Genomic DNA, 14,200 nt, shown 5'->3' with positions numbered 1-14,200 from the left:
AAGTATATTATTGAAAGAGAACCTTTTTCGACGGATTTGTATGGTTCGTTTTATGTTGTACGTTTACACCACTGTCCAATGTTAGGGGCGCCCCGCTTACATGGGTAACCCCGCCACATTATGTATGTATGTGCCTGCCACAAGTCAGTGGTCTGTAATTCAGTGATTGTCTTTTATTTATGTCTTACATATTTGTTATTCGTTCATTTTTTGTATATAAATTGGATCGTTAGATTTCTCGTTTGAATTGTTTTACAATTTCGAAGCCTTTTATATCTGACTATGCGGTATAGGCTCTGGTCATTGTTGAAGGCCATACGGTGAACTAAAGTTGTTAATTGTTGTGTTATTTGGTTTCTTGTCGGGAGTTATCTCATTGTCAATCATACCACATCTTCTTCATTATATTCAATATCATGCCGTGCCTAGTAAAACAAATAGAATTAAGCTTTTGGGTATTTATGACTTAATGACTTAGCTACTCGATGACGAATGAATATGATCAAGCTAAATAATTACCTGGTATTCAGAGCGTTACTATATAGTGTCCTGAAGAATTCATTGGGATACAACAGACACTAATAAAAAATCAAGTAGTAGAAAAGATAGTCGAGCAGACTATTAACAAGACTAGTACTGATATTTGTCAAGGTTATTGCAGTGATGACGAGGTTTTGGGTTATTTCGATGTGTCAACGTTGTTTATTAAACTCTAGATTTCAAATATCGTTATATAACTACAGTACACCATATTCACAAAACAACTTAAAAAAAAATGTCCTTGACAGTGACTTTTTATGAAACATTTTATTGAGAAATGTTTGGAAGTTATCTTTTCAAGTCGACATATTGCTATTCACTCGCAATAACAAATCTGTAACATGTGTAATGGACATCGGTATAATCGGTATATGAGTATATACCCAAATGGTCATGACTATACGGATATGGTCCAAATACTCATATGGTCCGGAACAGTTATATAGCAAGTACATATTTCTGATAGATTCATTGATTCTCAGTATCAATGTCTCTCTCCTTTTTCTTTTTTTTATTGTGGGAATATATCTGTAAATGACGTTACTGCCTTAAGTAAATCAAAGTTTAAAGCAATGTTAATATCTTTATTTTTGGTAAAGACTTATCAGCCATGTTGGATCCTACTCTCCACATCCTGAAGGTCCAACACTGAAAATATACATGAAATATGTGCTTCAATTTGTATACACATGGTAGGCTAGTCCATGCATTATATGTTGTCTTGTTTATTTTATTTTTTGTGCTGATATGTCGCAGCAACTAGTGTAATATCGATATATGTTCGACGTTTCCTCAACTTTTTAATGGTGTTAGATACATACCTGACGAGCTCATTTAATAATGACATGGTGTTATTAGTTATGTCCTATCGTTTGGGTTTTAAGGCTTTTATATTAAAAAAATACGATGCAATATAATTGCCATCAAGACAATTATTTGACAAATTCCAAATCAAGTTGATTGTGAAACAAATTTTATCATCATGTAATAGGACACAAAGTGCCATCAACAGTCGTCAAATTCGAACTATATAGTTAGTTATTACAAGTCTAGGACTGACAAAATATGAACTGTCATAAATATATCAACACACTGATATATAACAAAAACCATAAAAGAAAAACAGATATGGAAGACAGCAACCTACGGCAACTGTGTTTATTAGTCTTTTGACTTGCAACAGGTACACATAATATGTGAAGTCGTAAGTATGCATTAGATAAACTCCTGTTCCAGGACCGTTATATAACAGCATATCATTAAAATAACTAATAGAAATTTGTTCAGTTAACGAAAGAGTTGAAACATTAGCATACTATGAAAAAGTATAGGTTTACATTTTACTCAGTATTTGGTATGTAGCAAACTAGTGTCACAGACATATGTTATTGAATTACCTTTTTTCACACACAAAGAAGTGCTTCGTTGAGCATGCCCTATCGTTCCAATGAAGTTTACCATCATTGTACATGTGAGTTGATAGACAGTGTTCATAATAACGCCCATTAGGCTCGCCAGGTCCCCAGTCAGTAAAATCCAAGTAGGTGGAACTAGTGTTCCAGATGAATTGTCTTTTGGCTTTTAAAGCATTTGCACCAAGCCAAATCTCTCCAGCCAAACCAGCTGAAGTAAATATTATGATTAAATAAGACTTGATCTACAGTAAATATTATGATTAAATAAGACTTGATCTACAGTAAATATTATGATTAAATAAGACTTGATCTACAATGTATGCTCAAATGGGTCCACTTATTTTTTTAGATGATTGCCTTTACTTCGTTTACACAAAGACTTGTTGCAAAAACATGTTTACATATAAAGTAATGAAAATGCATTTACGAACAAAAAATCATCATTATCCTTTTGCAGGATGAATTTAAATTTACTTTAAGTGTGTGCCGATTTTATAAGAAATAAAGGTATTTTTTTCAAATCGATCGTTATAAATTATTGAAGGAAATGATATCAATGAATACAGCAAACAAGCGTTAAAAAATTAAATTTTTCGAGAATTTTAAACTGTTTATCTGGTACATGTACACTCGAATCAAATTGTATCTGCACGCGTACAATATCATTCAACTCTTGATGCTATTTGGTTTTCAATATGTGTTTGGTAGCGTTGTTGAGTGTATTATTGCAGCTAAATTATTATTTGTCTCATCAATAGACTATTTTCATATTACCGACTTTTGACCCCGGTTTATATTATTTTTCGAGAGGTTACATACGAAAACCTGGTACTTGGTCAATTGAGAGCACCGTTTAGAAGTAACATCAAACATTTATATTAATCGATACATTCTTGGGGGAAAAATAAACTCATAATAAGTACCAGGACTAAATTTAGTATATACGGCGCCGCGCGTTTCGTCTACAAAAGACCCATCAGTGACGCTCGAATCCAAAAAAGTTAAAAAGGCCAAATAAAGTACGAAGTTGAAGAGCATTGAGGACCAAAATTCCTGAACGTTTTGTCAAATACAGCTAAGGTGATATATGCCTGAGGTAGAAAAGCCTTAGTATTTCAAAAAATTCAAAAAATTGTAAACAGTAAATTTATAAATAAAATCAAATCAATGACAATATATACTGCTTCATATTTTCTTTACACGACAAACTCATAAGAAAAGAGTAAAATTTGCCCTCAAATTACACCGATTTAATGTTTGATGTTTCTTCTTAACGTTGCTCTAAATTGACAGAGTACCAGGATGTTGTAGGTAATTATAACCTGTCGAAAAAGAATATAAACCGGAGTCAAAAGTCTAATATGAAAATAATATATTGCCTACTTGTATCTATGTTTGGCTTGGGAAGGATATTCATCAGGAAGCTGTTTTCTCTGGCAGTTTTAATTTCAGCTAAATACGCATTTTGGTTATCTTGGCAGAGGTTCTAAAAAATAGGAAATATCAATTTGAAGGACATTTTATCAACTTAATTGTAGCCTCTTTTTATTCATTTCATTACCTCAAAGAAATACATCGATACACATGGCTGCATTTGCATAACTATTTATATTCCGAGTTCCACAGAAAAACGTCCTCGATTCTATATTTATAGATTATCGGTGATCATCTCAACGAGTGTGATTTTCTCGCTTGTTTACAGACTTTGAAACGAATCAACATAATGTTTGGAGATAAAATAATCATAATAAACTTTATCCCCGGCTAAGTATATATCTAGGATTTTGATTGGTTAACGCACATCGTTACCCATATCCCCGGACGTTGCTAACCATTATAACGGGGAACTTCACGCAAGTTTTCCTTAGTTCCATGATAATCCTTGTGAAATATTAAATTCTGTAGATTATCCATGCTGTTTGTAATAAAATATTTAATTCATTAACGAGTTTGTCCTATTTTGACGATTATTTACACTCATTTCATTAAATGCATCACTGGACTGCCACATCTCAAGGAATGAGACTTCTAACTTAGATATGCAAATGACCCACTTTGACCATGTTGACGTCACACCATCTATGACGTAACTCTCACAACATTGAGCGCCAAATTTGACTAAATCCAGTTTCTCTGTCTCCGTATTAAGAACGTCTTATATTTGATTACCTGCAGGGTTCTACCACAGGAAGAACCCTTCAACCCGTAAAAAATATGTAAAATTTCTAAATTTCAATAAAACTTTTTAAGATAGTGAAACACTTTGTACCCAAATTTCCATAAAACTCGCCCGATTTGGACCAAGACCGGGGATAAATTCGTTATCCGTAGATATGGATATTTTAACACTCTTCAGTACCCTGTGCACCCTTCGGCTACGCCTCATAGTGTACTGGGGTACCTCAGGGTGTTAAAATATCCCTATCATATACTTGTATCAAATAATTCTTAAATTTTACAGTTCAATAACATTTTAAAATATTAAAAGGCTATGAAAGAATTACCAGGTTTATTAACCAGATTCCTACAAATTTCCTAAGCGGGCTGATAAAGGCACCTTTATTAACGGCTTCCGGAATGTTATCGCATGCCTTTCCGTTATTGTCCGTGGGGTTTATCACATGCAACTTCAGGTATTTCCGTATTTCCGGAAAGTTGTTTGTAAACATGGCAGACGACACGGACACTGCTGCTTTTGTTCAATCGTTGAAAAACGATAATACAGTTAGAAAAACTGCTAGTGACATGAGACTTTTCAACAAATGGTTGAGATGCAATAACGAGATGAGGTTAGCGGGAGAAATTGCTGTTACGGAATTGGATAAATGTTTGGCTCGTTTCTTCATGACAGTTAAAAAAGACGACGAGTCAAACTATGAACCCCAATCTGTCAGATTAATGCAGAGCAGCATTTCAAGATCTCTAACAGAGAAATGTGCAATAAATATGAAATTTTCATCACTCTAGAGATGTGATGTCTGTCAAACTGAAACAGCTTAAATCCATGGGAATGGGAGCCAAAAAAAGGAAAGCAAACCCCTTCACAGCTGAAGAAGTGAATATACTGTACGAAAAAGAACTACTTGGTGCAGGTAACAATTATTTGCATAATTATTATTTATGTTATTGATATTTTAAGTAGCTTTGTCTTGTTATTTGACTCTATGTGACGTCACCATTTTCTCTAAAAAAAATGAACACATTGAAATGATCATGATGTTACTAAAAAAATGATTTGACTATAACTTGAATTATATTCCCCTGATTTTGTACAGTCGTAAGAATCTATATTATTTTAACCTCATTGTATACACAAGTCTAAATCAAATATTTTTTACTCAACAAATTCCTTAAATTTATTTGCAGGAATCCTCAATCTCTAGTAAGAACGGTATGGATGAATAACACTCTTCATTTTAGTTTGCGATCCCGGGAAAAGCACACAGCTTTGAGATGGGGAGACATTCAAATGCAGGCAACTACTGATGGTCAACAGTATCTAGAACATACTGAAAGGATAACCAAAACAAGAAATGGTACTAACTTGGATGCACGTGCCTTTCAAGCCAAGATGTTTGCTGACACATGTAATGTTTCAGGAAAAGTTTTATAAGGGACAAGATTCAAAATAATTATTTTATTTTTTAATTGAATTACAGAAAAAGTCAATTTAAAAGCGCAAAACATAGTATGTATGTAGTGTAAATATGTATTAAACAAGATATCAAGATATTGCCATCACAAAACTAGAGGCTCTAAAGAGCCTGTGTCGCTCACCTTGGTCTATGTGCATATTAAACAAAGGACACAAATGGATTCATGACAAAATTGTATTTTGGCGATGGTGATGTGTTTGAAGTTCTTACTTTACTGAACGATTTTGCTTCTTACAATAATATCTATAATGAACTTTGCCCGTTAGTAACAGAGAACTATATTTGGTAAAAATTTACATAAATTTACCAAATTAATGAAAATTGTTAAAAATTGACCATAAAGGGCAATAACTCCTTAAGAGCGGTCAATTGACCATTTAGGTCATGTTGACTTATTTGTAGATCTTACTTAGCTGAACATTATTGCTGTTTACAGTTTATCGCTATCTATAATAGTATTCAAGATAACCAAAAACGGCAAAATTCCTTTAAAAAATTCCAATTGGAGGGCAGCAACCCAACAACCAGTTGTCCAATTCATCTGAAAAATTCAGGGCAGATAGATATTGACTTGATTAACAATTTAACTTCTTGTCAGATTTGCTCTAAATGCTTTGCTTTCATAGTTATAAGCCAAAAACTGCATTTTACCCTATGTTCTATTTTTAGCCATGGTGGCCATCTTGGTAAAATGGCCAGGTCATCGGACACATTTTTCAAACTAGATACCCCAAAGATGATTGTGGCCTAGTAGTTTCAGTGGAGATTTTTGTAAAAGATTACTTACATTTATGAAAAATGGTTAAAAATTGACTATAAAGGGCATTAACTCCTAAAGGTGTCAACTGACCATTTCGGTCATGTTGACTTATTTGTAAAACTATCTTTGCTGAACATTATTGATGTTTACAGTTTATCTCTATCTATAATAATATTCAAGATAATAACCAAAAACAGCAAAATTTCCTCAAAATTACCAATTCAGGGGCAGCAACCCAACAACGGGTTGCCTGATACAACTGAAAATTTCAGGGCAGATAGATCTTGACCTGATAAACATTTTTATCCATGTCAGATTTCCTCAAAATGCTTTGGTTTTTGAGTTATAAGCCAATAACTGCATTTTACCCCTATGTTCTATTTTTAGCCGTGGCGGCCATCTTGGTTGGTTGACCAGGTCACGCCACACATTATTTAAACTAGATACCCCAAAGATGATTGTGGCCAAGTTTGGATTAATTTGGCCCAGTAGTTTCAGAGGAGAAGATTTTTGTAAAAGATTACTTTAATTTACGAAAAATGGTTAAAAATTGACTATAAAGGGCAATAACTCCTAAACGGGTCAACTGACTATTTTGGTCATGTTGACTTATTTGTAGATCTTACTTTGCTGAACATTATTGCTGTTTACAGTTTATCTCTATCTATAATAATATTCAAGATAATAACCAAAAACAGCAAAATTTCCTCAAAATTACCAATTCAGGGGCAGCAACCCAACAACCGATTGACTGATTCATCTGAAAATTTCAGGGCAGATAGATCTTGACCTGATAAACATTTTTAACCCATGCAGATTCGCTCTAAATGCTTTGGTTTTGAGTTATAAGCCAAAAACTGCATTTTACCCCTATGTTCTATTTTTAGCCGTGGCGGCCATCTTGGTTGGTTGACCGGGTCACGCCACTCATTTTTTAAACTAAATACCTTAATGATGATTGTGGCCAAGTTTGGTTTGATTTAGCCCAGTAGTTTCAGAGGAGAAGATTTTTGTAAAAGATTACTTTAATTTACGAAAAATTGTTAAAAATTGACTATAAAGGGCAATAACTCCTAAACGGGTCAACTGACCATTTTGGTCATGTTGACTTATTTGTAGATCTTTCTTTGCTGAACATTATTGCTGTTTACAGTTTATCTCTATCTATAATAATATTCAAGATAATAACCAAAAACAGCAAAATTTCCTCAAAATTACCAATTCAGGGGCAGCAAACCAACAACCGATTGACCGATTCATCTGAAAATTTCACGGCACATAGATCTTGACCTGATAAACATTTTTACCCCATGTCAAATTTGCTCTTAATGCTTTGGTTTTTGAGTTATAAGCCAAAAACTGCATTTTACCCCTATGTTCTATTTTTAGCCGTGGCGGCCATCTTGGTTGGTTGATCGGGTCACGCCACACATTTTTTAAACTAGATACCCCAATGATGATTGTGGCCAAGTTTGGTTTGATTTGGCCCAGTAGTTTCAGAGGAGAAGATTTTTGTAAAAGCGGACGACGGACGACGGACGCCGGACGCCGGACGCAAAGTGATGAGAAAAGCTCACTTGGCCCTTTGGGCCAGGTGAGCTAATAACAGCCAGATATTACAAGTGTAGCTTTATATATATTATATTGTAAATATGTGTATAATAATGACATTTTAGCAATCAATATTGAACTGGTTTATCTTCTTTCAGGTAATCCTAGATCCTATACAGACATATAAACAGTTTCTTAGAAGAAGACCAGAAGATATGGTTGCAGATGATTGTCCCTTTTATTTGTGATTTTCCAGGCAAATTAAGGATGACGGTGTCTGGTTTTCAAGACAAGCTTAATGAAAGAACATTTTAAGTCCTTATGTTAAAAAATGTGAAGACGGTGGAACTCAGGTTAGAAAAACTAATCATAGTGTTAGAAAAACTACTATAACTGCCTTGGTACATGAGGACATACCAGGTACACACTTAATGCAGCTGAGTGGACATACAACTGTTTAATCCATAAACTCCTATAGCTTAGCATCAATTGAACAAAAGAAGGAAATGTCTAATATTTTGAGTAAAATTGGTACAGGGAAAATAACTTTGGATAAAAACCCAAGGCCTTTGGATGATAACAACAATGATAAACCATCTGATGATGATGCAGAACTTTTGTCTGCTTCCCAAGAAGCCGAACTTTCTTTTGTATTGAAAAACATTTCAAATTTCGAATCTTATTCTTAACCAGTCTCAGCAACAACAACTACAGAAATAAATGAATTGACAGAAACAGTACATGAAAATCACAAAGGAATAGCCATGCATACGTTCGCAGGTGCAACTATTACAGGAAATGTGACAATTTTTTTTTCCAACTAAGAACATTAATATCATGAATATACAAGTCATGTAATTGTTTTCATACACGTGTGTCATCCTGATGCTTGTTATATCGTTTAATAACAACAATTAAAGTTCAGAAATTTGTATTTGGTTAATTATAAATTATCAAAGAAAAACAAAATTTAAATGGTTATTGTCTGTATTTCTTCTGTGGAAGTATATGATAAAAAAAATAATTACATTTCATTTTTCATATCATACCCTTAAGCTTTATCGGCCCTCGGTCATGATATCATCCCTCGAGCCTGCGGATCTTGGGCTGATATCATGATCGGGGGCCGATAAAGGGTATGATATGAAAAATGCCATGTAATAATCTATACATATCTACGGATATGAACGTAGATAACTTATAATGTATTGATTCATATTCGTATTGGTATTTAATATGAAATTAAAAAAAGAAACAAGAAATTTAAAAACAAGGATGAAGTAGAAGAGCAGATTAAACAATTCAAGGCAACAAACTGAAAAACAAACAGATTTTAAGGACAATACAGATACAATATCATTTTGATCAAAACCAATTACAGTAAAGGTATACCTTAGCCTCATCCCAAGTTTGTAGTGTATACTGGATTATATAGCAAGAATCTTCATATTTTTGCCAGCCATGTTTCCAATTTTGATATCCTGCAGTATTTATAAATAAAATTAGGTAAATGCATTTAAAGATATAATACATAATATGAAAATAAACTTTCAAATTGATGCAATAATAATATTAACGTTACGACTTTAATGTTTATATTACGTTATTTTTTATATCATCGTAATTGTTTTCCCAATAACAATAATAAGCAAACTCTATAATAAACATTCATTATAAAATATTATATGAGGTATAGTAGACAAAATCAGAATATAGATGTTGCAACGTAGATGTTTGACATTATGTAGATACTTATTTAACTTATTTGTTTTTAGAGTGATAAAGTTTTCGCATGTTCATTGTATTGTTTTGGGATTTTTTTCAGCCCGGAATCCTCTGGTTTTATTCATTTGAATTCCTCAAAAAATATTTGACCATGGTCCCTCATTTTTCTTTTATAAATTGTAAGTATAAGCCATCTGTAAAAGTCCTATGAAATCTTTGTTATTTTTTAATTGTTTTTGAGAATTTTAACTTATCAATTATTAAGCTATGAAAAATCAAGAGATAATATTTTCCCGCCAAAATGTCAATGGCTAATATCTCGAAAACATTGACCTTTATTTTTTTATTTTTTTTTTGCTTTTTTGGTTCCTTTATTGAACACCTTTCAATATATACTAGTGTTATGAAAAGGTTTTTTTTTAAAACTGACATGCTAACCTTTTATGTCTGTGAGTGTTTGTTCACATATTATTTTTCAATATGATGGAATTTTACGAATTGTCACCCGAAGTAAGAATTTTGCTAATCCCAACCCGGTATAATCCACCTTGTTCTTCTTACGAAATTGCTTGTATAAAGATATAAACAAGACAGTTGTGTTCCATTCGTTTCATGTGTTTTGAGATTTTGAGTTTGCCTTTTGATATGGTTCTATTCGTTTTAATTTGAACTTGGAGCTCTTTTCTAAAAAAAATGTTTTTGCCATAACTTATTCGGTAAAGATATTTATGGGTCAGTTTTCCTCTATTTATAGCAAGAAAAAGGTTGTCATTTTGTCAACTTTACTTACCTGGGAAATTGGCCCCTTCATCTGCCAAAAAAATATACAAGCTTAATAAGCACTATCGGTATTTTATTTCTGACATTCAATACAATTATCTAGAAAACATTTATATTGTAGGAAATGACCATATTTATAAAGTAAATGAAAGCTAGGCATTGGTAGTTTACCACTGTTCTAAAGTCATAAATCCGATTGATACACTTAAAACGACGAAAACACATCCAATTAAAGTGTAAAACTAGGATTTACTGCACATGTGCTTGACCAGATTTCATTGATGTACAAATATATGAATAAATCCGGACATAAACGGGAAGAGGATCGACATTTTTGTCTCTTACCAATATGTTTTTATCTTATGAAATCACGTTTTCCCTGTATCTTTTATCCGATAAAGTAATTTCAATCGAACATAGCGTTATATTAAAATGATTACATATCATGAACAAAGAACAAAAGTTGTAAAAAAATAAAATTTGATTTCAAGATATATTTCAATTATAATCATAGTTTTGAGTTGATCACCAACAGATATCAATATCCCTCCTTTAAACACAACCAAACTCATTAGTGTTTGATTACAATGCTCTGTTATGATATACATGTATATATTTTTGTTTTTCATAAGCTGTATTGCTTCTGGTTTGAAATAAACTACTAACTGTAAACATTTCTACATACCACAAAAAGGAATACCGCAATATCCCCATTGTTCTGCATCAGGTTCATGATCATATGTATAACACCAAGGTCCATATCGGTCATTATCAGGATTTCGACAATAGTTATGTGAATCTCCAAGCAGCTGTTTTGTGTTTTCAGTCATATTGAGAGCTACTCTTGTCCATTCCCTGCAGGAAAATCCACTGCGTGTTGAATTTACGGTTCCAGTATAATCTAAACCCTCAATAGTTGTCAGACATTCTTTAGCTTTAATGAAGAATCAAAATCAGAACGCGGTAAATTGTTCTATTTCACATTTTTTCCAGTAGACCAATAGCTACACATTAAGACATGCTATACGCATAATTTCCTTAAGTGAGTTCATAGAAGCCATAAATGTAAAGTATATAGATTATCGATCATTTGAGGACTAAAACAATGTTAAAATGTTGATTACGAAAAAATACATAATGTACATCGTTAAAACAATTACAGTATCATGTCATAACGTTTCTACAGAATCCTTCATGTTCCCCTTCTTTTCTCCAGATCAACGTTGACAGTTTGAACCACAATTACAGGTTATTTTCTGTGACATTTGGTCTCTTGTTGAAAGTTGTCTCATTGGCAATCATACCACATCTTCTTTTTGATATGTATTATACGTTTTAATTGTGTTTAGCATTCCCATGCCAGTTGCAGTTAGATCAAAACGTGTCAAGGTTTATATGATGTCAGTGAAAGCTGTACGCAGATGGATTTAGGGAGTTTGCCTCTCAATTTCAAAATAATAAACTTTTTAAAACACTAGTTTATATTGATAGGGGATAATTTAAGGACTCTAAAGAGCAAAACAAATATATATGTCAATGTGCTTGTTTTCGAGATATTAGTTATTGAAATTTTGGCAGGAACATGTTCTCTCTTGACTTGTCATAGCTTTATCATAGACAAGATAAAGTTCTCAAAAACAATAAAAAAAAAATAATATGACAAGCGAACATCCTTAAATGATTCTGGTATTCTCATAACATGCATAAGTGCAAAAAAAAAAAAACAGAATACATTTTTTTCATACGATAACGAATATTGATAGTATCATGTTGTGACGAATATTAACACCTAATAACTGAATACTAAAGGATACGATACACGTACACACATAGGGTACTGTTAGTAACATAAAAAGTTATAAAAAATCAACAAGCAAAGAGACAATGAATGTAAATATAACAACTAAAGATCAATCTATGAACAACTGCTTGGTATGCTATTTTAGGTTAAAGTTGCTAAAATTAAATATCACTGTGTTTTTATTAATAGTTATATTTAAAATCATACCTACTACATTTAAAGTCAAAACACTAAGAAACCATATTTCACAGAAGAGTGTATATCTTGTCAAAAAAGACATCATGTTCTACAAAACAGCGAAATAGTTTGTCATTATTTTAAAATCTGCATCAATCAGGGAGCAGACTGATTGAAATCGAATCATTGACTTTATAGTGAAAAAAATATTTCATATTTATCGATTTGAATATTATCTCTGTCTTCACGCAATATAGGTTGCATTTCTGGTAATATTTACAATGTAATTTCTTACAGGAACTCATTTTACGGTTTAAACTGTACCACTCTTACTGTGAAGTTTCGAAAACAAATTACATCCTTGAATGGAAATTAAATCACATTTTCACTACTTATTATTCAAAGGTCAAAATAATAGGCTTTGCGGCATATTTTCAACATTTATGAGCCCCGGTTTTATAAGAGTTTAAAGTTGTATTAACAAATTTTTACTACCCCTACCTTCACTTTTGTTTTCTCGTTGAATTCAATGCAGTCGCTATATGTTTTAATTTATGCTGGATATATTTCCAAGTTATATCTGTACGAGTTTAAACATATATTTTATATATCTGGGAACCAGTACGTTATTAAATGAATTTATCTATTGGTATTATTAAAGGCATAGTTTGTGAAACTGCTGTATTTACAAAAAAATAAAATTAAAATCACAAAAATACTAAACTTAGAAGAAAATCAATTCGGAAAATCCATAATCACATGGCAAAATCAAATAACAAAACGCATCAAAACGAATGGACAAGAACTGTCATATTCCTGACTTGGTACAGGCATTTTCAAATGTAGAAAATGGTGGATTAAACCGGGTTCTATAGCGCTAACCCTCTCACTTTTATGACAGTCTCATCAAATTCCGTTATATTTACATTGATGCGTTAAATAAACAACATTGCTGTATTTACAAAATGCAACCTATAAGCGCAAATATAAGTTAATCTTTTTAAATCATGGTTCGAAGATCGGAAAACTCCAACTAATAAGGTGTCGATCTAACCGAAAATTCATTACTTATAGTTCTTTTGAATATTTTTCGATAAAAAGGCTACATAATATTCATAACCAAATTCATTGTAATAAGCTTATTGATTAAACCGGATTAATGAAGAAATGAGAAAGATTATAAAACGGAGGGAAGAAAAACAGTACTGTATACATACTTCTCCAATGTAATTTATAAAATAAAAATAAAACACTATGTTTTTGGAGAGTAGAAAATTAATACTGTATAATTAGCTCTCAGATGTAATTTATAAAATAAAAAATAAAACACTATGCATTTGGAGAGTAAAAAAATCAGTAGTCTGTGCTTACCTCTGAAAGCTTTGTTGCTGTTTGAAAATACCATTAGTGGGGATGTTTGATATATGTTCTGCGTATCGAATCAGCACTGTTTGAAAAGGTTAGCAATCAATTGTAATTGTGATAAACGTGGTGGCGTGATATTTGTCACAATAGTTCTTATCCTTTCACCAAAAAAACAAACAAACTATAATACAATAATTATCTTAATATAATTAAATATTATATTACATATTGATAAAATCGTATAACTAAGTGTACCAAGTAAATGTTCAATTGCAAGATTCTGAAATTACAATTGCTTTTATAGTCTCTACACATTCTGTAAATGACATTACATTTAAAAATTTCTGTCAAATTATAAATAAACATGTACAGCAACAGTAAATTTGAGATATAATCATACTTTCACTATCCTAACAGGTTACCAAAACAA

At 32.1% G+C, this 14,200-nt stretch overlaps 1 protein-coding gene across 1 annotated transcript; it reads right to left on the bottom strand.

Moving 5' to 3' along the window:
• Positions 1-1,152: 1,152 nt before the first annotated feature.
• On the bottom strand, positions 1,153-13,939 carry LOC134681883 (alpha-N-acetylgalactosamine-specific lectin-like). The gene is made up of 7 exons (XM_063541526.1): positions 13,777-13,939; positions 11,113-11,361; positions 10,438-10,458; positions 9,315-9,403; positions 3,339-3,441; positions 1,938-2,163; positions 1,153-1,188 (listed from the first exon to the last, which is right to left on the bottom strand). The coding sequence occupies exons 1-7, from the start codon at positions 13,808-13,810 to the stop codon at positions 1,161-1,163; spliced, it is 750 nt and encodes a 249-aa protein (XP_063397596.1). The 5' UTR covers positions 13,811-13,939; the 3' UTR covers positions 1,153-1,160.
• Positions 13,940-14,200: the final 261 nt, after the last annotated feature.

This window comes from Mytilus trossulus, chromosome 8, assembly GCF_036588685.1.
Source record: "Mytilus trossulus isolate FHL-02 chromosome 8, PNRI_Mtr1.1.1.hap1, whole genome shotgun sequence".
Classification (NCBI taxonomy): domain Eukaryota; kingdom Metazoa; phylum Mollusca; class Bivalvia; order Mytilida; family Mytilidae; genus Mytilus; species Mytilus trossulus.
Note: the sequence above shows the minus strand (reverse complement) of the source record. Positions and strands in the feature narration are given on the sequence as shown.